Below are 26,887 nucleotides of genomic sequence, written 5' to 3'. Positions count from 1 at the left end.
TATTTACAAAAATTTGGACTAGTCTCAAACATACTCTTACAATACTTCATATACTTACTTTTTTTAATGAGAATTTCTTGTTTACTATGTTATATTAATGAATAATTTTACATGACATTCTAGATACCTTCTCACAGTATATTTCATTAATTGAGTATGAATACACAAAACATTTAAGGGTTGTAATACACTGCCTATGTGAATGTTGTAGTTAGAATCCTTCGAAAACCCCATACCAATAAAATACATAAAACATCCTCCTTTTAAATAAATAATCAATGTAGTTAAAAGCGAGATAGGTACATTATGTTGTTCCAGTAAGTATGTAGGTATTCTACTTTTCCAGAACCTTTTGATTTTAGTAGTAAAATATTTGATTTTTACATTTTAACATTTTTCTAAAATAATAGGATTTTTTACATCCCGTTGTTTCCCAACTCTTTATTTTGATATGAAAAATTACAATATTGTGCATGTCTAGTTTTTTATTGTTGTGATATTTTTTCGTCGTTTTATGAATGAATAACCAACTCCCGTGGTAGACCTAACATTTACCAATTTCCAAAACCAGATACATACCGATTTCTATGTACTAAACTTATAGAACTTCCAAAATCCAGAAAACTGACACTGTATGTTACTACTAAGTACCCAACGTAAGTGATAATACGATTTTATTAAACTTATACTCACTAAGCTAATCCAGGGATTAGCCCACCCGGGCGCGTCTTAAGTACTTAGGCCCAAGTTCATCCACAGTATGAGTGTCAGTTTTCTTAAAACAATTGATAACTATGAATTTTCACATTCAATTTTTAAAGTAAAGATTAAGTAGTTGTTGCCACAAGAACTGGCCACATATAGCGACCGATAAGGAAAGATGGAAGGCTATGAGCCTTTGCCCAGCAGTGGAACAACGTAGCTCATCCTCCGAGCCTTTTTCCCAATCATGTTGGGGTCGGCTTCCAGAACAGGATGTAGCTGAGTACCAGAGCTTTACAAGGAGCGATTGCCCTATCTGACCCCCTCAACCCAGTTACCCGGGCAACCCAATACCCCTTGGTTAGACTGGTGTCAGACTTACTGGCTTCTGACTACCCATAACGACTGCCAAGGATGTTCAATGACAGCCGTGGAACAACATAGCTAAATGAAATAAAAAAAAGTTGTTTAAAAAAAACGTTTATAATGTTGTCAGTGAACTTCGGCCTAAGAAGATTTTATTTGATTTTAATTGGTAAACGTTATATTTACTATGGAGTTGGTTGCATGTGTGATGTTTTTAATTTGTTGTCGCACTGTTGCTTCGCTCAGGTTGATACATAAGCACTACCCGAACAGTACACAGACATTTCTCATTGTTTTGTTATTATTACATTTTATTTTGCACTTTATTTTGTGTGGGTATCGTGATTTTATGACGAAAACTTGTGGAGGGTGTAGGTTAATAGCAAACATATATTTTTTCGATTGGCAATAAGCCCTTTCAATGATTGTACTTGCTTTTGCAATTCCTCCCCAATTTAAAAAAGCATTGCAGTTTATCAAAAAAGCAAACATTAAAAACCGTTAAAATATTTTGATTACAAAAAACGCTTTCTCAGACAGCCTTCAGACAGATATTCAACGAGCTTGCTCAATTTCAAAAATCTTCCAAGCTCCAAAAATACCTTTCTTGCACCCCTATTATCTTAACCGGCAACTTGTTCTATTTCAAATGTTTCCAAATACCTTGTTTTTGGTGGGACACCATCAAATGACCCCTCCCGCTGTGGATGCAGCGTTAAGTGCTCTCTTAGTAACCCACCATGTTCCTTCTTTAAGCCCTTAATGTACCAAGACCGCGGTACCCCATTCGAACAATCCCTTAACCCCGTCAGGCATTTCAAGCTACCTCACCCTCCAATAAAAAAAAAATCACGCTATCCCACAAATCACAACGTATAATTAGCGGCGGTAATGCGGCCAGTGACTCGGAGAGCGACGACGCATCGGCCGCTACTGTCGGCGCCGCGCAGCCGACGAGGCTCAGTACTGCGCAAGACCACCTTGGATTGCATCGCCTTACTTTCTTGGAACAGTAAGTATCGGGGCGTAGGGTTGTTTCTCAGTGGGAGACTATGGTTAGGGATGGGAGTCATTTCAAAATGGAGTAATAGACCAGTTGTTGGAAAGGGGTTTAGTGAACAATCCGGATTGGTTTGCCATATACGTTTAAACTAGTTTAAAGTCATGTGAAAATGGATGTATTCGGGCATTGAACAAGCTATGAAGTAATGGATGGTAGACTTAATTATCAGAAGTTTGATTAATGGAAAAAACTAAACATTTGTAAAGGGGGTTTCTGATCTCGATTAATGGGTATTGGGTACACCCTTTTTGAAATAGATTAATTTCGACGATATTTCACAACCTATACACCGTTTCCAAGTGTGGAAAGAAAGAGGTTTTATCAAATCTTGCAAACAAAAGGGATTTTAATAATAAATTGATTATCGTAATTTCACGGACTGGTGATCGCAGTACTTTAGTTTTCATATAGTCTTCCAAACAGGTTTCCTAGTGTCAGAGACTCAACATTATTCGGAGTAAGTATAAAAACAAAAGAAAGGAAAAAAAGTTCCAGCACATACATTTTTTTAAATTAATAAAATCTAGCATGCTAAAGGCACAGGCTTCGCTTGATGTGATCGTTTGATTTTTTCACGTTTTTATTTATACTTATGAATAAAGGAATTTATTATTATTGTTATTTTTCGCTTCTTTATGCATGTCACAGATACAACACGAATACATTGTACACGACAACTGATGGAAGATTTTTTTTTTAAATTATTATTTGTATGATTAAATGATGATTGTTTTAAACAGAGCGGCTTTTGATCACCACGCTGAGAAGAGGCGAAAACGGGGCAGCTTATTCTTCAGGAAGAAGAAGGTAATATGTGCAACATTTATTATTGGAATTTGAACTTTAATGTCATTGATATTAAACAAGTTTTCGGTCGATATCTTTATTGTATAGACTGAAAGACATTAATCGTCGGTAGATCCATTCTCAATGTTGTCAATAACGGTTGATTCCAGAAAAAAAAATAACAGACCATTTTAAACATTAAAAGAATGACATTATTTCTGGTATCACAATTATTTATCTTGCCTGAACTAATCAGTAGAAAAAGCTGACATAATATTTAGTTCAAAGCCTCAGATGTACCTACATATTTCATTCCATCTGAGACCTACCACAGATAGACCATTTATCAACAGCGGGGCCCAGCAGGGCCAAGGCCTGCCGGGGCTGCGGGTTGTTCGAAAGAGATACCGCGGCCCTGGTACATAAAAGGCCTATGACGGAACACGACGGTTTTTAGTCAGTAAGAGTCTGACACTCCCTCACCGCTGCTAACCCACAGCGTGAGGGGTCATTTGATGATTTTTGACGTCGTTAAAAAAAAAAGACCTATTTATCAATCATCAGATATTTTTAACCTGTAAAATAAATATGATAGTTGAACATAATTTCTCCACAATCCCCCTAACTATAGATAGGTTATAGAAATCCAATAATATTCCTAACATAACTAGGACAAATCCCGCAAGACGGCGCATGCGTGGTCGGCGGCGTGCTCCGGCGGTGACTGCGACTGGTGCGGCCGAGCGCTTGCTGACAAACCTGCGCTGTATTGCGATAGTAAGTTTATTTTACATCTATACTTATAATAAAGAAGGATTTTTGTACCCTAAAGACCCTCCGAAACCATAGAATCGATTTGAAAATTACTGTCCCCGAGTAACATAGGCTATATTTTGTCCGGGTACGGGAAGGAGTTCGCCTAGGACGCGGGAGACAGCTAGCAATTATATAATTGTTACTAACGTAGTTAACCAAATTCAGATACATTAAGAGAGGATTTTTAATTAATAAGTCTTGAATTTATACTATTTTGAGTCCTGCACACTGAATTACCTGACGCTTGCATTCAATGATGATAAAATATAATAAGAATATTTTCATTTTCAGATTGTACAAAGACGGTGCATCAGAATGTATGCAAAGACTACTTTGACTGCAATAAGCCAAAACCATCAAAGGTGCGTATTTTTAAATATTTTTTAAATCATACTTTCACTAATTCAACTTATAATAATTATAAGGCCATGACGACTGTTCTCATGGAGATCAGCCAGCCACGCAGGACATATTATATTGCACAGACACAGGTGCACTCACTATTCCTTCACTCTCATAGCCCGATGAGACGGCACTCCGACACCACCGGAGAGAGATCTGATCTGAATTCAACTAACGACGTTTTCATTGTTTTTAATTTTATGATTAAAGACCCTAAAACTATTAATTACCATTTACTTATTTATTTCCGCAGACATCAGTGGCCAAATCCCTGAGCGCGAATAGTGGCAAGAGCAGCAAGCGCAGCTCAGTGTCTAGCCAATCACAAAGCACCAATAGGTAAGTACGCCATCTATTCGATAACGTTTGAACTACTAAACTAATGGGGTACATGTCGCTACTCCTTGCTTTAAAAGTTGAAAATACGAGTTTTTTTTAAGAAAAATAATATAGAAATATTAGTTACAAAGTGTGTTTTACCACTTACATAGGAGTATTATTAATATTGAAAGGATTTGTTAGTAAAAATTATGTCTGAAACGAACTTTCGGCCACAGTGGTTATTCTCTTTAAAAAGATGTGTCCTTCAATGTTAAGATTAAAAAGTAAAGGAAAGTAAAAATAATTACATAGGTGAAAATAAAACAAAGAAATAAAGCAAAATAATTACATATTTAAAAAACGTGGTATCTCCAAAAGGTTGCCTTTTTCTTAACGTGACATACAAACTTGGTTGCAAAATAATTTGATCACCCCAAGTAAGGAGAAGCGACGACATTTCCCTATAATAACGAAAAATATAAAACCAAAAAAATGCCAGAATGCGTAGTGACTATGTATGGCATATATTTTGCAGCTTTGTATTTGATTGCGAACCTCGGCGACGCGCTGATGCATTTTTATTGTTTTGCGAGCGACAATGTGCAAATATGGTGTGGGTAATGGGTACTAAGTTTCTCTTTTGATTGGTGATTTTGAATTTGAACTCTTTGGTAAAGGAAAAAGAGTACATATTAGCAAATCATCGGATGTTTTGTTAGTAACTTAAAAACAAAAGAACATCCGAAAATTTAGTGGTATTTGTGATTATAGTCATGGGTCACTATTTGTTCTTTAATCTTATCAAAGAAGAGGGGAATCTATAGCCTAGCTAATTTACACTGAAAAGTAAAATATTGGGCTTTAGTATATTTTGGAAAAGTCATTCTAAATCATCCTTCAAAAGAAACGATCGATTTTCCCAACACCTTCAGATTCGAATAGCAACAATCAGGATATAGGTTCGTTTAAACTCAATGTCATACAATATAAGAGGTACACAGATGTAATTATATTTTACACCACAGATTACATAGTGCACAGATATTTCAATCTAAAATGGACTTTAATGACTGACATTTAAGGTCTCTTCTATTCTAACAGCTGAATAAAAGAATAATATACATACATACATTGCACTGTGATTTTTTCAAGTACGAAGTTTTGTACACCAAATGGATGGTCAATATTGCACCGAATTTTCTACTTTAAGTCGCACTAATAAAGCCTAAAATCGCTTAAACTTACACAGTTGTGACGTTTTAAATTTTGAGAAGACATGTTTTGTATATTATGTAATCTGTGCACACACCGAATTAAACAATATTTTGCTTCGTACTCTCGCTATTTATTTTATCTTTGTATATATTTCGACTTCAGTCAGCTGTTTCTATGCTATGTTATTTTTTCCTGTCAGCTATATATACTTCGTGTTTTCATTGTTTTTTTTTTTTTCGTTTGATTTTTGGTGAACGGAATGGTTTTTCTTTTATATAAATTTTCATTTGTTTTTTGGAGATCTCGAGGTGGCATATAAAAGTTTAAAGTGAAAAGAGCTAAATGAGTAAGGAAACAAAAGTTTATTTTACTTTCTACATTCGTGATTGTAGAAACTTAATTGTTAATCTTGAGGCAATTTTCTTTTGTTATAATTCGATCACCGCTAGTTATTTTTGCGTTTACTTATTTTATGCTTCACAATGCTACCTCGATCTCTCCATCGCGTCACGAAACAAAATTAAAAAAAAAACTACCAACCAAAATTGCCACGCACACATATGTACCGTGTGTTATTCGTGTTGTCGCTACACGCACACAGCAAGAAGCAGTCCGGATGCTACTCGCCGTGGCGACGCGTGGCTACCAAGCTCGGCGTGCAGTAAGTTGCAGGAATGCTGCCACCAAGCTGCCTATTTCTAACTTTCATTCATACATACATCACATACATATGTTTGTTAATGTTCTGTCTCTCTATCTGTTCACTTGTGATGTGGTTATGTTTTCCTGGTAGGGCGGGTGTTGTAGGGTCTGTTGTTTCTAGTACAAGCTAGTCGAATATTCTTTTCTAAAGGTTCAATTCTATTGAGATACAATAACATTTGTATTCATATATATCTAAAGATGCCAGCAATGTATATACAAGCATATTGGAGTAGGACCAATGTGCTGTCTACCTGTGTGACTATGAAAATATAAATACTTTTTTGGTCAGTAGCACCATCAATTTTAATAAGACAAATCTATATGGCAGTGGATTTGTAAAGTCTATCGATATCGACATAGACTTTATCGATATAAAGTGTGACTGTACAACATAGTCTGGGCTTCGATACTGACTTGCACAGAAAAGGTCATAAGCCACACAGGATCATACGCTTCTCGCGAGAACACCGCGCTACGTCATCACACATCGAACAGTTTCTTCTATAAAGTTCGCGAATCATCCACGACGCCTTACTTGTGTATATTTCTGTCTGTAAGGACGGTAGTTTGAACTTCTCTTTGACATTGTCGTAGCACTCGTAGTCTTGTTACAAGCTGGAGATTTTTTCAGTTTTTTTTTCCGTTGTTCTTTTAGGTCACAGGTTTTTTTTCTGTGAGAGGTTTTGGGACTAAGTTCGGTTGAAAAAGGGATTATTTAAAAATGTAAAACTTAAATTTTTTACCTAATAACATTTACATTTTTAACCTCAATAGGTTTTAGAGCCTAGATGTTGTCGTCCGCTATATCGATATAATATTGCCAGATATAAATAAAACAGCATCAACTTAGCTGAACAAGCTGATGAGATTTGCTCGTTTTAAATACATAGGTACATCAGAATATTACTGCGAATTAAATTGATCGGAATTGATTAATGCTTTACTATTCAGATCAATGCAGACAAAAGTGTACCTAAATCCCTTTTCAATAGAACATGTTTTACCTCGAACAGAAAGTAGAATTTCTTCTCCGCAACAACGAAGCTATCTTTAATTAATTGTTTATTTTCCATATTTTTATCAAGTTTTGCATGTCAAGTATTGTGAGTTATATGCTTCTTCTTATTATTTAGGCTTTGCTGAACTATAAATATAAGAGTTAAATAAATCGAAGTTAATATTTTATGTAAGAGTACTCGTGAGGTCCAACCAGTAATGTCATTTGTTGCGTCGGTTGAATTGACCCTGTCTTTGCATTTTGAATTCTTTTTGTTTGGCAACACAGAATAATATTGAAAAAAAAAACTGGCAACACCGAACATTAAATACGATCCTCATGCTATTTAATCGAAAACTTATGACATAAAATACGCAACGCAACTAAATGCTTGAACTCTTGAATGTTTTTTCATGGAAAATATTTTTAAAAATCTAATAAAAAATTGAAGTCATCCAATCTGATAAAATGGAATACTAATTGGCGACTAAATCAGCGTAAAACTTCACACGACTTTGTACTTTCAAACTTTGAACTTAAAGTTCAATTTGGTATGTCATCATTTTCGATATCCCACTATCAAAAGTCGATTATTCTGTGTTGCCCACTACAGGAAGTATTCTCCCTGTGCCAAGTATCAACTATCTGCTTGTATTGCAGCACCAGCCATATCTATAACGACGACAAAGACGGCTCCGACCACAAGCATGATCAGAGCAAGTAAGTATTGTATATTGTATGTAATGTATTTGTGATGTGATTTTTATATTGCCTAAATATCGATAAAGTTGCAAGAATCCAATCTATCTCATAGGGTTCTTTTCAATTGAGATGACTTTACAGTCGTCTCTTGAATAAAACTCCAGTTGTTAAATCATTGAGAATTATCATAGTTTAAATATTTGGATAATGGGTGTAGAAAACAATTCAAAATGTGTTATACTTTATTCCAAACGATTAAATAATAATCTCTAATAAAAAAATACAAACATCTTAATTGAGAGCTTCGTCCTTTTTGGGAAGTCGGTGAAAAAGGGATCCAATTATTTTCAAAAATCATTAGGTACGTGTATATTACGTACGTGTCAAAGTTTTTAGGGCAAACCAGGGCAAACGAAGTAAACTAATATTTCCTTCACAGCGCATCAGACGACGCGGGCGTATCAGAATGGCCCGAGGTGTATCTAACGCCCGAACAGTTGGGAGACGAAGCAATACGCCTAGGACTTGGTGCTTGCGAACCCGATACTTGGGCTGCAGGGGCACCTAAAGGCCTAGCCAAGTAAGTTACTATCAAATTGCAAGTTGGGCAAAATCTTCTTTTTTTTTCTTAGCCTTTATTGTCCCACTGCTGGGCAAAGGTCTCCCCATCTCGTCTCCACACCTCTCTATCCTTAGAGTGCTCCTACCAGTCTGGTTATACGCGTCCAGATCGTCAAGCCATCTTTTCCGGAGCCTACCCCGTCTGCGGTGGCCATCCTGTGGTATCCACTGAGTGACGATATTGTCCAAAATCTAGCAAATGTTTATTTATTTATATTTTATGTACAAAAATCGTACATTGGCGGCCTTAACCATCGGGTTAAAGTGATATAATAATTGGATACAAAAAAGTAAATGAACAAAAAAATAAATAAAAAACAAGAAATCATGATGTATGAATAAAAACATAATACAATGTTCTGCGACCCTCAATGTCTGGTGTTGAAAGGGTGGAATTAATGAGGTGTTTTTTTTCTCTCTAGGCAATTGGGCGACAGGGAGACGAAGCGACAAGAACACATTTACGAGCTAATATTGACGGAGAAACATCACTGTTTGACGATCAGGCTGATGCAGAAGGTAAGTTGAAGAAACCAAACTGGGTACTCTTGTTATTTTGAGTTGTCCGTTTCACTGTCATTGCTTCAGTCATTCAACTTCATCATTTAACTTCTTCCATTTTGCTGTTTTGGGGCGTTATAAATGTAGATCTTTTAAAAGTAACTTTGTAGTGGGTGTAATTCGATCTATGTTGTAACCTAAGAGGGGCAATATAGTGGTTTTCGCGTCTAACAGTTTTGTGACATTGTGTTTCACGAGTCACGTCAGATACTACAGCTTGGCCAGGTCGCTAGTGACAGTCCGTAGGTCCACGTGAAGTGTAGGCAGCGGGGGTGATTACAGGTGCGCGCGGGACGGTGACAGCTGACTACACTGTCACTAATGATCTGTCCAGGTTGTAGCAGCATTTACACGACTCGTATACTTCTATATTCATTCATCGTGACGTGGACGTTTTCGCGTAGATGTTCGCAGAAGGCATGGTCCGCGGCGCTGGCGTTTCGGCGGCACAAGCAGCCCGCATGTTCCCGCGCGTGGACGAGCTGTGGGCGCTGCACGCGGCGCTGCTGGGGCGCCTGCGAGCTCGCCAGCGCCTCGCGCCGCACGTCGCCACCGTCGCCGACATCCTCGCCGACACCTTCGCGCCGCCCGCGCATCACAAGCTCAAGGCTGCGTACGGTGAGTGTGTCACTGTGGCGCTGCGAGCTCGCCAGCGCCTCGCGCCGCACGTCGCCACCGTCGCCGACATCCTCGCCGACACCTTCGCGCCGCCCGCGCATCACAAGCTCAAGGCTGCGTACGGTGAGTGTGTCACTGTGGCGCTGCGAGCTCGCCAGCGCCTCGCGCCGCACGTCGCCACCGTCGCCGACATCCTCGCCGACACCTTCGCGCCGCCCGCGCATCACAAGCTCAAGGCTGCGTACGGTGAGTGTGTCACTGTGGCGCTGCGAGCTCGCCAGCGCCTCGCGCCGCACGTCGCCACCGTCGCCGACATCCTCGCCGACACCTTCGCGCCGCCCGCGCATCACAAGCTCAAGGCTGCGTACGGTGAGTGTGTCACTGTGGCGCTGCGAGCTCGCCAGCGCCTCGCGCCGCACGTCGCCACCGTCGCCGACATCCTCGCCGACACCTTCGCGCCGCCCGCGCATCACAAGCTCAAGGCTGCGTACGGTGAGTGTGTCACTGTGGCGCTGCGAGCTCGCCAGCGCCTCGCGCCGCACGTCGCCACCGTCGCCGACATCCTCGCCGACACCTTCGCGCCGCCCGCGCATCACAAGCTCAAGGCTGCGTACGGTGAGTGTGTCACTGTGGCGCTGCGAGCTCGCCAGCGCCTCGCGCCGCACGTCGCCACCGTCGCCGACATCCTCGCCGACACCTTCGCGCCGCCCGCGCATCACAAGCTCAAGGCTGCGTACGGTGAGTGTGTCACTGTGGCGCTGTGACAACAATACGTTGCCAGCTCTCATATATAGGGACGGCATATAAAAGGACGTTGCCAGACATCCCGAGTCGTGCCGCAACTGGATCATACTGGTTACTAAAAGGTAAGGTTGTGTCTATCACAGCGAGTATCGGCAGTTTCTTATCGTACCAGGTTTCAACTACGAGTATGTATTATAGAGCACAATGCCTCAGACAATGCTGAGCAGTATGGACTCAAGAAAGGTCACATTCGTCCTTCCTACCACGCGCAAACTAATGGTAAATTAATGCGTCTGTTTAAAAAAAACCCTCATACTAAAATCGCCATTCAAAACACTGCCTTGGACGTATAATTTATTGTTCATTATTTTCTCAGGTGAATTCTGTTCGCGTCACCGCGATGCTGTCGAGGTGTTCAAAGAGTGCTGCACTCGAGAGCCGCGATTATCCAGGTTTATACGCAAGTGCCAACAAAACCCATTGCTCAGGAAAAAGGTAAGAGACCCTAAGCCAAGCATTCTCTTATAAATTATTAAAAAAAAAACTTGTTCCAAGTAAAACTGTTTTGTATAACATAAGGTCTCAAAAATTGCTTGCTGATCTGAATGTGTCTCAATGTTTCAAATTTTCGAGTCATCTTGAAAAATAAAATTCTCATATGTTGGGTACCATTTTGGAAGATATAATTCACCCGAATGTCTCAAAAGAAGGGCTCTGTTTTCTTTCTCATAAATGTCCGGAGATTTTATTTTCTAATCGATACGTCTGTATGCTGTTTAAATTTCCAATATTTTTTCTACAGATTTTTAATACAATAATGTCCTTCTCACACAGGGTGTACCAGAATGCGTACTATTCGTCGCACAAAGGTTAACAAAGTACCCGTTACTGCTAGAACCATTGTTAAAGACGGCGGGAGATGATGTCGCTGAGAGAGAACTGTTGCAGAAAGCGCTATGCGGTGTTAAGGTAATTTGAACCTTATGGTATATATTTATACAAAATACACCTCTATTACAACCTAATAGTGGTGTATTTTGTGTTGTAAATTAAGTTTGTTGTGGTCGGAGTGAGGTAAAATGTACGTCTATTATGCAGTTACAAGGAATGCCTCTGACTAATCTGCCCTCAACATCATAGCTTTTGCTACTTTTTCTTGATACTGACCTTAATCAATTAAAAATTTAAAAAATACAGCCAATGTTTTCTGAGACTTGGCACGAAATGAAATATATTAAAATCACACTTTGACTCACATGCCAATTTACATACCTACCAAAAGGTATTTACCGGGTATTTACCAAATCTATTTTTTGTTTGTCAACCATTTAATTCCTCCCTCTATTTAGCAGTCGCTCCAAATACATACAAATTATTATTATTTTTCAGGAAATCCTAGTAGACGTAGACAATCAGGTAGCTGCCAAAGAGCGTGAAGACCGCAAACTGGAGATATACCACCGCATCGACGCCAAGTCCTTCGCTAACTTCAGAGGACGCAAGTTTAAGAAGAGCGACATATTGCAGGGGAATAGGAGTTTGAAGTGAGTAGAACACTTTATTATTAGGAAATCTTACTAGATGTAGACAATCAGGTGGCAGCCAAAGAGGTATACCACCGCATCGACGCCAAGTCCTTCGCTAACTTCAGAGGACGCAAGTTCAAGAAGAGCGACATATTGCAGGGGAATAGGAGTTTGAAGTGAGTAGAAATAAAATGAGTTTGTTTGTTAAATATATTTTAACTGTGAAATAACAATGACAATGAGCAAAATGTGGTAATGTTCGAAAGAGTTACCACAGTTATATATTCAAATGCGTTGAAAGTGATGGGTTTCAGGCAAGTGACTATCTCCCATCTTACTATAAAGCATTGTCCTAAAGAAGAACCAGCTTTATTACTAGATATAAACCACCGTCTTGAACAAAGTTAATGCTCTAAGCCTAGTGTTAAACCTGGTACTTTGTAAGACAACGTTTGATAAAAAGGTGCCATTATGTACTAAAACACAATGAATTCTACTGTGATATCTGTTCTGCCAACGGTTGAAGAACCAATCTGTTACACATATCTAGAGTGGAGACCACGCCTCGGCAAACGTAGTGTAGGACGTCCTCAGGCACGGTGGAGTGATGACTTGCGCAAGACGGCTGGCAGGAGCTGGATGCGAGAAGCCGAAAATAGATCTCAGTGGCGTGCACTTGGAGAGGCCTATGTCCAGCAGTGGACTGCGATAGGCTGATGATGATGATGATGATGATGATGACACATATCTATGTTACTGTATATCTATGTTACATCTGTACATTCTATATAACTAGTCCTATATAATCTTCTATTTCCCTCAGGTTTGAAGGCGTGGCGACTCTAATGCAAGGGCGCAGCAAGATGCAAACGCTCCTTGTAATAGTATTAACGGATGTGCTGTTCTTCTTGCATGACAATAACAACAAATATACCTTCTTCACGCCTGATAATAAGGTGAGTAAAGACGAGTTCTGGGTGAAATATTGTGGGGAAAATGTTCTTGAATTTTCACAATGTCTTAAGAGGATTTAACTGTATATGTAATTGTGTATGTTTTGAACACCATAATTACCTGCCTCTAGAAAGCAAAGGGCCTTAAAAGTAAATTATATCTTTTTGTAACAATTATTCCTTCAAGTTTAGAAGTTGATATGATAGACAAAATTTTGGGTCTTTGGTTTCTGATGAAAAAACAAATTGAAATGAATAACACAAGCACACTTCTTAAGGCGGATTTTGCTATCGCCATATAACTTTCGTCTTGACGTTTTCGTAGCTTTTGTATAGAAAATATTTCAAAATCTATATTTCCCCATAGAAGTTAAAATAATTAGTGAAAAAACGGCCGTTGTCAAAATTAAAATCAAATATGTTTATTAAAAAAGGCTAGTTTAATAAACACTTTGTCGAGTCACCCCCAAATCCCCCTTTCCCCCTCCCTAGTGTTAAACTAATATCTTATTTATTTCTATTTCTACCAGACGGGCGTAGTATCCTTAGTAAAGTTACTAGTTCGAGAGAAGGCGGGTGCTGAAGGCAGAGGATTATACCTAATCTGTAGTGGACCTACTGAGCCTGAAATGTTCGAGCTACGAGTGCACAGGCCCAAGGATATACAGACCTGGATACAGGCTATCAGGTAATGTATAATCTTGTATTTTTTATTAATTTTTCCTTTAAAAGGGATGTTTTCTTGTATAATTTTCTGAAATTTTAAACTATGATATTGTAGCTTTGACTTAAAAAAACTTTAAACATCTATTTCCCGAAGGATTGTTTTTTTGTAGAATATATTTTTAATTGCTTATAATGTCGTACACATCCTAACGCTTTGTTGCTTTGCTGACAAACTGATGCTAAAATTCTGACTATTGTAAAATTCAATTTCAGCTTCTAAACAGGAGGACCATAGTTAGAATTATCATAATATATTATCAATATCAATTTATTTAGAAGAATCTGAGTTCGATTTTACACAGAAATTTTGCAACAAATACATATGTAACGTTAAAATTGACCCCAAATTAATTCTACGACGGCACAAAATATTCAAACCACTGTACTTTACCAAATCTTCACACTTTTTTCCACCAGAGCGGTAGTCCAAAGCTGTCCCGAAGAGGTAGAGGAATCCGAGGTAGGAGCGACTGCGCCGTCCGCCGAAGAACGGCAGCGGCAACTCGACGCGAGGCATGAGAATATAAGACTGATCACTGGTATGTATGATTAGGTGACTTATTTGTATGATGTTAAGGTTCAGTTTTCTTTAAATGGTTGGGTTTGGGTTGAATTATTTATTTTTCAAAAGACTTTTTACTTATTTATTTGATGCCCTATTTCAATGACGTTAAGGATAAGTTTAATTTAAGGTTTGGTTTGTTTTAGTACATTTTCTTATTTATTATGGTACAATTTACATTTTAATACGATTTTCTACTTTACCTGTCTTACTTGAAAGTTTGGCTTTATTTATATGCTCCGTTTAATCTTGCCTTTACCAATTTAATTTACCTATCGACCTTGATTTACCGTTTCATTTTAGAATTAGGTAAGGGCTATTTTCTAGGAATGACAAGTATTGGTATTGCTATAAAAAAAATTCTTAAAAATTATTTTTAATGCTCGTATTTTTTTTGGTTTTTTAAGTAATTAAGTAGGTCAGTATAGAAATTAGGCTTTTGAGAGACTATCTAATTTATACGCACCGTCTAACTTTAAATCAACAGCGTTTTGGGTCAAATCAAGCTGGGGGCACTAAATGATCGTGCAAAAGTAGCGCTAAATTGAGTAAGAGACATATTCCAATTAATAATTTTAATTTTATAGGTTTTTAATAACCTACGTATACGCTAAAATAATTACGTTTAGTTATACAAAGGGTGCTTAAATATGTACCAGATTATTAACAACATTTTTACCAAGAATTACCTTCTCGTTGTTTTCATTGGTAGGTTCACCTCTTACTTACTCACTCTAGAAGCGATTTAAAGAAAATTCTCTAACGTTTCATACGAGCCAAGGACAACGTTTCAAGCATATAGGTACATAGTTTACGCCGCTCGTTTGATTTGACCCACATTGACAAACATCAATGATTATACATTTTGTTACGAACAGATGCGACGCCGTGGTGGCAAATCGAAGGTGATATATTACAATAAATGCCTGCTTGCATGACAGCATGTTTCGTCAAGTCGCGTCGGACTGAAGGCTGTCCCATTGTAGTTCCAAAATTTTCTTTATTTGATGATTATATTTTGTTATTCATGCAAAATTATGTCTCAATCTCTAACCGCAAAACAATTGATAGACTGGCTGTAGAAATCCCCAGATAGCCGTTAACAATTACAGTTTAGTTTATTATTTTAGGTATTGCTTTCTACTTCAATTTTACGTCATGATAAACTGTTAATATTATTTAGAAAAAGTTTTTAAATTGGGTAACACTAACATTGTTTATTTATATATGTTACCGTAAGATTACAAACATCGTTAGATTACAATCTATCTCGAGAGATTGTAAACTGTCGAATTATTGTGAACCGTAACATCTGATTGCAATTTAACGCATTATTTTTCGCTATATTATAATCTATCGATGAGAAATTGTCAAATTGTCAACTGTCCGAAAGCTCTCTCTGATTGGTCAGTCTTTTTGTAAGATCGACCAATCACGACCAGCCGTTCTGTTCCCATGGAGTTCCCGTAGAGTTAGGAATGAAATAGAGGTGTCAGTTAAATAAAATAAATGCTCTTCAAAAATTCTTCAAGCATTAAATTTATATAAAAATAACTCTTATAAAAATACAGTTAGGTATTTTGTCTTCAAATACAAACTAATATTTAAAAATAAAATAAAAGGGGTGCTAATTAAACAGGCTTCTTTTTAATATCATTATTCGCCCCCAAAAATGTATGTTGCCTTCTAAATTACTAAGTCAGCCACAATTAATAAAGCGTCGAGCATCTAAATAATACTATCTTAGCCACGAGTTATCTTCCACTCTAAATACAACTCAGCATGATGGTTATTTTTTTGCATCTAAATTTGTAGCATGCATTCTAACAGTAAACTTCTTAAATACTATTAAATGACATCATAAAAATATTTATTTACCTTCTAATTTTTTAACTCGTACCTACTGAGTTTTTTGTTTAAAATATAACACATCCCATATTAATTGACCCAGCATGGAAGTAAGCATGCAACATGCAGCAAGCATAACTTCTGTCACGGCTCCGGCGCTGCGGGGCTCCGGCGGTCCCATGCGAGCTTATCGTCGCAGATGGTTTTCACGCTCACCACCGCAGCTTCGGCTTGCTGGCCGGCGGAGCCGGCCAGCCTCAGCCGCGGCGGCGAGCGCTGAAACTACCTGCGCCTCAGCTCGCAGGCCGCCTCGCCCCTCCGCGCCTACGCGGTTTTGAATTGCACTCTAGGGGTAGGGCAGACAAGACTACGTGGAGTCGGTTTTGCAGCGATTCGTTTTCGTCACTAACTTCAATTTTTAATACAATTTTTAATTGTGTGTAATTTGAGTCTTAAAAATTAAGTACAATTTTTGATTTTATAAAAAATTAAACCGTCACTTATTTTTGCACGTCAAAGAGCTGTGACACCGGGAGTTGCAAAGAACATTGTCTTTTTTGACGTTCTACCAATCAGCGCGCAAAATGCATTCCGTTCTACGCCAGTTGACAATTTGACCGCTCTACATCGCTCTCGATCTTACAAAAAGACTGACCAATCAGGGAGAGCTTTCGGACAGTTGACAATTTGACAATTTCTCATCGATAGATTATAATATAGCGAAAAATAATGCGTTAAATTGCAATCAGGTGTTACGGTTTACAATAATTCGACAGTTTACAATCTCTCGAGATAGATTGTAATCTAACGATGTTTGTAATCTTACGGTGACATATACAATTGAAATAATCGGAAGTTACAATCAACGAGTGGTGTAGTTCACCTTAATCCTGCTCACTTTGTTTTGACAGACAAGTCTAGTAAAAAATAAATCACTACAAAAATATATAATTACAAAACTGATAGGCAAACAATTGGCTCCATTTCATATCTTACTACTGATTCGGACGGCCTTTCGATTGACGCTTAAAACAATATGTTTTAAAATAATTATTTTCCTTTCAAACTGTGGATTAATTTACAATTTATATAGCATATCGATGTTTTTATTTCGTCGGTAAAATTATTATTTTAAATGTGGTCACAATTGGAAATTGTATGCTCAAAATTATTAGTTTTTATACCCCTATGTGAATATCGAATGGAATTTGCACAATCCATTGCATTTGCGTATTTAATTTTGATTTTGCAGAAAGTGTAACGATATTGTTGTTTTAGTTTGGAGTATTTACACTGTAGATGACACAAACACATATGCAAATAAACTGTCTCACTATGTATGAAATAAATACACTAACAATTGAATAAAACCCTGTCGTAGCCTAAACGAGTACTATTAAACTAATTATACTTTACTATAAATAAATAAAGTAATAATAATTTGATGGGTTTCCTTTCATGAAGCCTTTTGTGGTCACCAATATGACCACAAAAGGCTTCATATGAAAATATAAAAATCGGCATTTCTCTGCCGACTCATCTAAACGACATAAAGATAAAGAAATGCTACGAAACTCTAATTGATATCGATTAAACAAATCAATATTTATCGATATCGATAAAAATCTCGCAGTGTAAACACTCTAAAATAAAACTCCACATTTTACAACACTCTACATCACTAATTCTACTCCCACAGATGCGCTAAGAAGTAAAGATAGGGAGCATGCAACGTTACTGGAAGAGAAAATGGCGCTACAGATGAAACTAGTGGGCATTACAGACGAGACGTGGCTTACGTTGCCACATTCAGGTCAGTTGCGTTACTATCGATGTTTTGATTTTTATTTTATCGATGTTTTGTATCGATTTGTTAGAGCTTATTTTACATTTAATTATGTGTTGAGTGTTAATTATTGTGCATTTTTTTTTGTTTTGGCCATGCGACATATCGAATTCATTATGCGATAGTGAATTCGATATTTAACGCCGTGGTACTTTGTTGTTGTACGATTGTTCACTGAAAACTTTTTTATATTTTAACATGTTGAGTATTCAAGGATATTTGTTAGAAACTACAGGGCATGTAATGTACATGAAGGCTTAAGTTCACCGACAACATAAACGTCAGTTTTCTTACGAGTTTGATTTGTTATGTATGAATTGGTCACGTTCAAGGTTCAAAATTTCAAGACCTTCTAATATAGAACAGACGTTCACTTAGTGCACACTTGGCACTTAGTGTGCGAACTTGGGCAAAACTAGCTTAGTGCAAGCAAATAACTTTCAAAATCTGCGGACAATGTTTGACAATTATATTTGTATATGTAGGTAGCAGTACAGCATTCCCGGGACTAGTATTCCCGGACTACGTGCGACTGGCAGCGCCCTCTGCCGATAAATATGCGCTATGGCAGGACGTCTGCAAAGTTGTTACCGTAAGTTGTCTCTGTTAATCTATTTAATGTGACTTTATAGGAGTAATATTAAGTTTTGGGCATGTGCCTCTCAACTGCATTTGCTTTTCACTCTCTCGATGATTCGAGAACGCGTGCTAGCCAAATCCAACAGCCGTAGAAATTGCGCCCGATATTGAATCTCCTTTGAAACGGTCTCAAAAGCGACTGTGAGTGGATCGCTGCGCGGCTCGTTCGAACGCAGCGGTGTTCGAGTTTCCGTGCGCGGCGACTTTGCGCGCTATTTGCACACATATACCTATTTAAAGTAACTTTTTTTTATATATAGTGGAAGTATATTTGTATATATTCGTAGGATGCCTTAGAAGCCAGCAGCATGCCGTGGCAGTGCGGCGGCTCCCTCGGGCGCAGCACGAGCTCTGCGGGCGAGCGCCACTCCGTCGCGTACGAGAGCCCCGCCCTGCCGCGCCGCGCCGACACCTTCGCTGGCTTCGACGCTAACAGGCATAGAGGTGGGTGGCATACTGCCCCACACGTGCACGACGCAGTATAAGCTAGCAGCATGCCGTGGCAGTGCCAGAAAACAAAGTGTTTCATAATTTATGTTGATGTTCTTTTTCAGACCCGAAAAGGACAATCAAAAATATAAACATAACTTTCGACACTATCCTATTATTACTCTCTCTCTTTCCAGCTATTTATCCTACATGGTGGTGGGGTCAGGTTTGCTAATTTGTCTTCTCCACTTCACTCTATCTACAACATCGTTCTCGGAAACCTAGCACTCCTTTATATCTTTCGACACCACGTCCCGCCATCTGGTCTTAGGGCGGCCTCGTGATCTTCGATCGGGAATGGAAAGTTGCAGCGCCAAATTTCCCACGTAGTCTGGTGGTCTTCTCTTTACGTGACCATACCATCGCAATCGGCGCTCCTGCAACTTATCTGCTACATCATGCACCCCTAAGCTTCCTTAAGATTACGAAATACATAAATAAATATTATGGAAACCAAAACTATTGTGACGTTTTATTTAAAAATGTTATAGTCAACTTTATGAAATGCAGGTGTAACTCTCCGAATGTCGACGGACACTCCCACCGAGGGGGGAGAGCCCGAAGCGGAGCCGAAGTTACCCGAAGCGACCGACCGACCCGAACTGAGCGGCGAGGCAGTGCTCAAGCTACAGCACGCGATATACACGCTCACCTGCATCGTGTGGCAGCAGATGACGACCATACATAGGTGAGACGAATATACCCGAACTTAGCCGAAGTTATCCGAAGCGACCGACCGACCCGAACTGAGCGGCGAGGCAGTGCTCAAGCTACAGCACGCGATATACACGCTCACCTGCATCGTGTGGCAGCAGATGACGACCATACATAGGTGAGACGAATATACACGAACTTAGCCGAAGTTACCGGCTGACCCAAAGTGAGTGGTTAGCTACAATGTTGTAATGTTCTTTTGATACTTCTTGTTGTTACGTGACATAGTGCGAGTCGAATTTTCGGTACCTAAAGGATGAAGGTTTCTCGGAATTTTTAGTTTCGGTGAAGGTTTCTCTTTTTGGAATTTTTAGTTGCGGACTGCCATCGAGTTTAGTTAAACTTCACTAACACAATTTTTTTTTTCGTATTGCAGTTTAGAAGCGCAAGTGAGCGCGTGGCGGTGGCAGGGCGGCGGCACCGCGCGGCCCGACTGGTCGGACGCGCAGCTGGAGGAGCTGCGCCACGCGCAGGCGCGGCTCACTAGGGACCGCGCCGCCTTCGACGCGCAGCGCCAGGCCGACCATGCCGCGCTCGCTGCCGGTAATGTACCACTTGCAGTCTAGCAGCGCAGCTGGAGGAGCTGCGCCACGCGCAGGCGCGGCTCACTAGGGACCGCGCCGCCTTCGACGCGCAGCGCCAGGCCGACCATGCCGCGCTCGCTGCCGGTAATGTACCACTTGCAGTCTAGCAGCGCAGCTGGAGGAGCTGCGCCACGCGCAGGCGCGGCTCACTAGGGACCGCGCCGCCTTCGACGCGCAGCGCCAGGCCGACCATGCCGCGCTCGCTGCCGGTAATGTACCACTTGCAGTCTAGCAGCGCAGCTGGAGGAGCTGCGCCACGCGCAGGCGCGGCTCACTAGGGACCGCGCCGCCTTCGACGCGCAGCGCCAGGCCGACCATGCCGCGCTCGCTGCCGGTAATGTACCACTTGCAGTCTAGCAGCGCAGCTGGAGGAGCTGCGCCACGCGCAGGCGCGGCTCACTAGGGACCGCGCCGCCTTCGACGCGCAGCGCCAGGCCGACCATGCCGCGCTCGCTGCCGGTAATGTACCACTTGCAGTCTAGCAGCGCAGCTGGAGGAGCTGCGCCACGCGCAGGCGCGGCTCACTAGGGACCGCGCCGCCTTCGACGCGCAGCGCCAGGCCGACCATGCCGCGCTCGCTGCCGGTAATGTACCACTTGCAGTCTAGCAGCGCAGCTGGAGGAGCTGCGCCACGCGCAGGCGCGGCTCACTAGGGACCGCGCCGCCTTCGACGCGCAGCGCCAGGCCGACCATGCCGCGCTCGCTGCCGGTAATGTACCACTTGCAGTCTAGCAGCGCAGCTGGAGGAGCTGCGCCACGCGCAGGCGCGGCTCACTAGGGACCGCGCCGCCTTCGACGCGCAGCGCCAGGCCGACCATGCCGCGCTCGCTGCCGGTAATGTACCACTACAGGGCGGTAACACGGTAACATAAAATCCATTTTACGAAAGAAGTCCCGCAGACGCAGCGCTAGTGTCTATGCGATAGCTCAGTAAATACGTATAAAAATATATAGTTCCACATTTTTCCGCGCGACTTCTTTCGTGAAATGGACTTCATTAAGGCAGTACCGGGTAGCAGCAGCGCCGGTTCATGCCATGCGGCATGCCAGCGGCTTGTACAAGCAGGATACTTAATCGTCCCGCGCTCCAAGAGAGTCTTCACCGCCTGGCGAACAAAAGACGCATACGAACTGGTTCAAACGAGTGCGTGTCGAGCTAAACTGGTGCAAAGTCCAAGCGAATCCGCGATCCGATTTGTTAGACGCGGCGACTCTCGAAGTCCCATTGTTTCTTGTTTATTTTCTACTTATAGTGATACAATGTGTCTATTCAGCTATGTGACTACCTTTATTTAATATACTTAAAGCACAGACATAAACATTAATATAACACATTACAGAACGCCAGCAGTTGCAAGCCGCGAGACAAGAGCTGGCCGAACAACAGAAAGACGTTGAACAACAACGGGAGAGGCTGTTCAGACAGTTGGAGAGGTTGCAGCAACATGGTGAGAATAATCTTGTATATTCTGTATACATATTTGCTAACTTTGGCGTTGTGGCGATGTAATTAATGGATTTTTAAATAAGATTACGCAATTTTTTTTTTTTCATATATGGTTTTAATAAATTGGGAAATCTGGCGTTACTTTGTGGAAATCCATGACATGAAATGTTAGGAAAAATATGCAGAGTTAATTCCGCGAAACAATATATCGAGCCTCGGATTAATTAACATAGCAGATGAGCTTTTTGTAAGATAAACTTTTTGAAATAAAATGAATTTCTTAACGATATTTTTGCTCTGAAAAGGTAATTCCACGCAAAGATAACACCATACACAAATATTGTTACACAAGTAACAAAATCGTTTGAACGATATTTTTTTTATGATTTTAAAATGAGTCGACGTGGAGTCATAGGTCCAAATTGTTTTTATATTTTTTTAGCCGGAGGTTCTCAAGAAGAAATAGCGAGCGTCGGTACTCTGTCCCCAGACTCCAGTGTAAGCGATACTACGCGGCGGAAAGAACCAAAATGGCGGAGTAAGCCAACATTCATATTTGAATATTTTTTTTATTAGAATAAAATCCCGTAGGTAAGCTCGTTCGATTCCAGTGTGAACATGGGGGTTTTCAGTTATTAACGTAATCTTTTTTTAATGTTCGAAAACACGATGTTCCCGCACGATTCGAACTTGGCTGCCATAGATTTAAATGAAGTACTTATTAGTTCATATGGCAGGTTTCATCGCGGTTGGGCCATTTTAAAAAGTGGGTGCAGTTTTAATTGAAAAGACCCCATGCACCTTTGCCCCCTACCTCCAAATCAATCAAGCCCAATATTCAATGCCATCATCCTGACATACATACTACCTTCCTAGACAACCGCGGCTCAACGGGGTCGGAGTCATCAGTCAGCGCACGAGCGACCGCAGCGGCGTACTGCCGCTGACTTACTACAAAAACTTAAACGTCTGTTGAACACTTGTCCAAAAAAGTGTGGCTGCAAAACGGACCTTTAATGTCAACGTCATAATCTGACAGTTTTTTTAGACAAGTGTTCAATAGACGTTCACAAGTTTTCGTGGTACGACGGTTAGCCTTTACTTCAATGACATCATACTGACGTACCAATTGCCTTCGTAGACAACCGCGGTTCAACGGGGTCGGAGTCATCAGTCAGCGCTTGCAGCGTCCGCAGCGGCGTGCTGCCGCCGCCGCAGCTGCTGTCTGCACAGAACGAGACGAGGGCCACTGTTGCAGCCTCTAACATCTCCGTAAGTGGGAAAATCACCTTGGAAAGAAAACAAGAATAAGCCAAAATTAAAAAAAAAGGACAGAAAGAACATTGAAAGACCCACAGTGCGAATTTTTTGTCGGCCCAAAGTTTGTACTTAATACGTAGTACGCATATTTTAAAAGATCAGGTATTTAGTCGGTTCAGATCAACTGAAAACTTTTATTTGAATCAAGATTTTCTTTAAAAAAAATGCCAAACATGGGTCAACTGTCGGGCAATTACCTGCAGTGTTCGGGTATTTTATTGGTTTAATTTTGTTGTGACCATCATAGATTTTATCCGTTCTGTAGTATTGCTGAAAGTGATTGGCAATTCGAAACTTTTCGGTCCAAGTTCATTAACGATATTTTCCTTCCTATTATAGCAAAATAATATTCCGATCTACTTGTACTTGTAAACGTTACATTATCCTTCCATTTACTTACGAGTTTTGGACCAATCTCTGAATATTCTGCAATAATACTATGTTGTTTTATAGCAAATGGTGAAACAGCAGCTCCCGTTAAAGCTAGCCAGTGGCAAGAGTCAGCAACCGCCTCCCGGCTACCATCGACTACACGAATCGCCTAGCGAGGTAAGTTATTTACTTCATAATAGCAGCGTTTTACCTGAAATAAAACGCATATTAAATACTTACCTTATTTGAAGCTTACTAGTTTGAGATAGGCACCTACGTGTTTTCCGCTTTTATCTCCGTCCTTTTCTACCCCATATCTTGCATCTCTCTCGCACACCGACCAGTTTCACTCCCCACCAGGCAGGAGGCGACGAGTGTTCTCGGCGGCCACAGTTCGTCATTGAGTCGAAAACACCAGGCAGAAATTAAAATGTAAGCTTCAAATAAGGTAAGTATTTAATATGCGTTTTATTTCAGGTAAAACGCTGCTATTAAATTCTTGACCGTTATTTGAAGCTTACTAGTTTGAGACGTGTTTGTTATCGCCTGGTGGAAGTGGACGCCAATGTGAGCAAAAGCACAATGAAATTGTGTATGTAAATAGGTACTTAGGTACACGAGTAATCACATGTAAGTATGTGTATTGCGTCCTGGAATACTAATGTAATCAAAGTTAACTGGTACTGGTACTCAGCTACATCCTGTTAGACTGGAAGCCGACCCCAACATAGTTGGGAAATGGGCTCGAAGGATGAGTAATAAAAATTAAAAGAGAGATGCAAGAACAAAAGCAAAATTGATTTCATTTTCTAATAGTAATTAACAAAAACATTGCGATACTTCTTAATAACAATAGTAACAAAAATATAGACATTAATCAGCCGGATTAATTAAATAATCGAGATAACTTGCTACTTCTATTTAGTGGGTATCTTTCCCTTCTGTAAAAATGGGCAAATGTATTGCCTGATCGCCAATTACCCTTTGCTAATATATCGTCCAAAAGTATATTGTCAACACAGATTTTGACGCTACCGCCGAGTGGAAGCTTCCTGGGGTTGTAGTTATTCCTGCCTCTTTTAACAATGTCTTAATCCACCCGCATCATCGTTCGGGTGCCTGCCTTTGGTTGGCCTCTAACGGATATAAATAAATTTAAGGAATTAGCCGATGTCCGTCTATCTTCTAACAAGGCTTTAGTCTTTCTGACCCAATACACTGGACTTAGATTTATATTTTCCTGATTATCCATCAAACAACAACCCGACTGCCTATGACTAGAACTGTCGGTCTTAGAGCCAAAGACTGGCCATAAGATTAAATTATCTTTGTTGTTTTTGAAATGTTCTGGGTCTATTGCAAGCAAGGAAAGATCATGGACTCGCCTTTCCGAAACAAGCTAGCAAAAGAAAGAGCAGCAGTGTGCCTGGAAGTTGCAAATGGATTATTCTCGTCTACGTTTACTGCACTTAAGTAGGTTACCAATTGGTCATTGTTCCAGATGGACGGCTTCCCGGGGAACAGGTTTGCTCAGCGCTATTGATTTTAAATTGTGTCCGACTAGAACGTGTGAACCTAGCTCTCCAGTGGTTTCTGCATTGCATAGTGTAGCTATAACTGACTTGTGTAATAAAATAGTATTGTATGTTAGTTTATTTACTATGTGTAAGTCTGCTAAAAATTGGGTAAGTATAGGTCCAAATAGGGATTCAAGGATTCATAGGATCCAATTTCATACTTTTCGCCCCAATTTAACCATCGACTCCAAGCTGATTGATAAGTGTTGCGTGTGGATTGAAGAAGACTTCAGTCGGAGAGACTCCTTGTCCCTCCCCCCCCCCATTTCCCTGACCTTGGCAGGGGGTATCCCCGTTGCTGTGTCTATCGGTTTCTGCTCGAGGTTCATCAGTGTGTAGGGTACTGCTAATGATCGGGACTTCAAATCTGCTCGCCAAAATACCTGGTGCCACCGAAGGAACTACTATGAGATTAACTCCCGTTCCTGAATTGAGATGACTGAGGACCTACGGTATAAGGTAAGGTGGCGGTAATACCCATGCTAGCGGGTAAGTCAAAACTTGAGAAAAGGGCATCGTGGAACCCCGCTTTCGGGTCCTTCAGATCTAGGGGCACGTAGTACACAACTATGTGTCCCTGGGCTCGCTTCGAGGCAAGTAGGTCCACTGCTGATACAAGATGCCACTCCGGTGGAGGTTTGTGTCGGGAGAGATGGTCTGCCTGACTGTTGAATAGGGCTGGTATATGATTCACGACGTGATAGATTTGATACAGCTCAAGATAACTGAATACTCTTGTACGTCAAGTTCGGTAGGCTCCTTGATCGGGTGCCACCTTGATTTCTTAGATATGACACCACAGTCCCATTTTTGCATTGAAAAATGGCTGTTGATCTCTTTAGCAACTTGCCGTGATTTTCCAGTTAATACTGCAAGCATCTCTTTCAGATCGCAGTGAAAGCCTTTTTCTCTCTCGTTCCATGAACCCATTACGGGAGTTCCGTTCAGTTGTGCCCCCATCCTACATCGGAGGCGTCCGTGGTTATAAGGTGACAGGGAAGTGGCGAATGAATATCCAAGGTTTGGTGGCAGCTGACCAGCCACCACTTTAGATCTGCTAAGGCATCTGCTGGTAGGTTCAACATTGCTATACTCCATTCACCGAGCCGTGAGCCCACAATGTAACCAAAGAATGACACTTTTTCAAAATGGTGGGTATAACCCGACCGATGACAAAAACGTCACATTTTTATGTAAAATGTTCTTAGTATCGTGGTCTTCAATTAAGTAGGGTTCTATGTATGACAGTCAAGACTTCTAGGTTCATTTTACATGTAAACGATTTACTACATATTTCATTAAAATTAAGAAAATAATTTACGGCCTTTATTATACATATTTGATTTCAAATAAGTTTGAAAAGATTGCATAAGTTCCACAGACATCGTTCTAAAATATCATTTCTAATGTTGTCAGTATATTACTTTCGTAGTTATTTTTATAAAATATGATCATTACTTCAATCGTGACTTATAAGAACCCTTTTTATGGTTTGTTCACCGTTTGGCTCACGGTTCCATGAATAGGGTAGGTATAGATTGCTGTTCAACACTGCATTGAGGAAAGTGAGGAGAGCCCGGTAATGCAGTCTGCCGTATGGAACAACGAAAACTTGCGAAGTTTAAAAGTCCTATCAAGCTATGCAGGTCTTCTAAGTTTGTCGTG

General features: G+C 40.5%; 1 protein-coding gene across 4 annotated transcripts in view; it reads left to right on the top strand.

Annotated features, from left to right (window-relative positions):
• Positions 1-26,887, top strand: part of LOC124642141 (A-kinase anchor protein 13) — a 49,301-nt gene that overhangs the window by 15,960 nt on the left and 6,454 nt on the right. For 2 of the 4 annotated variants that reach the window (XM_047180451.1, XM_047180449.1), the window contains exons 9-32: positions 1,952-2,080; positions 2,872-2,938; positions 3,589-3,694; positions 4,025-4,095; positions 4,389-4,474; positions 8,034-8,093; positions 8,515-8,655; positions 9,119-9,215; positions 9,662-9,875; positions 10,996-11,114; positions 11,454-11,588; positions 12,009-12,163; positions 12,969-13,101; positions 13,629-13,786; positions 14,242-14,363; positions 17,934-18,056; positions 18,566-18,672; positions 19,007-19,163; positions 19,719-19,896; positions 20,299-20,465; positions 21,847-21,954; positions 22,396-22,491; positions 23,095-23,225; positions 23,727-23,822. In XM_047180451.1, coding sequence (XP_047036407.1) covers positions 1,952-2,080; positions 2,872-2,938; positions 3,589-3,694; positions 4,025-4,095; positions 4,389-4,474; positions 8,034-8,093; positions 8,515-8,655; positions 9,119-9,215; positions 9,662-9,875; positions 10,996-11,114; positions 11,454-11,588; positions 12,009-12,163; positions 12,969-13,101; positions 13,629-13,786; positions 14,242-14,363; positions 17,934-18,056; positions 18,566-18,672; positions 19,007-19,163; positions 19,719-19,896; positions 20,299-20,465; positions 21,847-21,954; positions 22,396-22,491; positions 23,095-23,225; positions 23,727-23,822 — 2,956 coding nt within the window. The remainder of the gene's footprint in view (positions 1-1,951; positions 2,081-2,871; positions 2,939-3,588; positions 3,695-4,024; positions 4,096-4,388; positions 4,475-8,033; positions 8,094-8,514; positions 8,656-9,118; positions 9,216-9,661; positions 9,876-10,995; positions 11,115-11,453; positions 11,589-12,008; positions 12,164-12,968; positions 13,102-13,628; positions 13,787-14,241; positions 14,364-17,933; positions 18,057-18,565; positions 18,673-19,006; positions 19,164-19,718; positions 19,897-20,298; positions 20,466-21,846; positions 21,955-22,395; positions 22,492-23,094; positions 23,226-23,726; positions 23,823-26,887) is intronic. The other 2 variants (XM_047180450.1, XM_047180452.1) reach the window with 2 other exon arrangements.

Source organism: Helicoverpa zea, chromosome 24 (genome assembly GCF_022581195.2).
Source record: "Helicoverpa zea isolate HzStark_Cry1AcR chromosome 24, ilHelZeax1.1, whole genome shotgun sequence".
In the NCBI taxonomy this organism is placed as follows: domain Eukaryota; kingdom Metazoa; phylum Arthropoda; class Insecta; order Lepidoptera; family Noctuidae; genus Helicoverpa; species Helicoverpa zea.
Note: the sequence above shows the minus strand (reverse complement) of the source record. Positions and strands in the feature narration are given on the sequence as shown.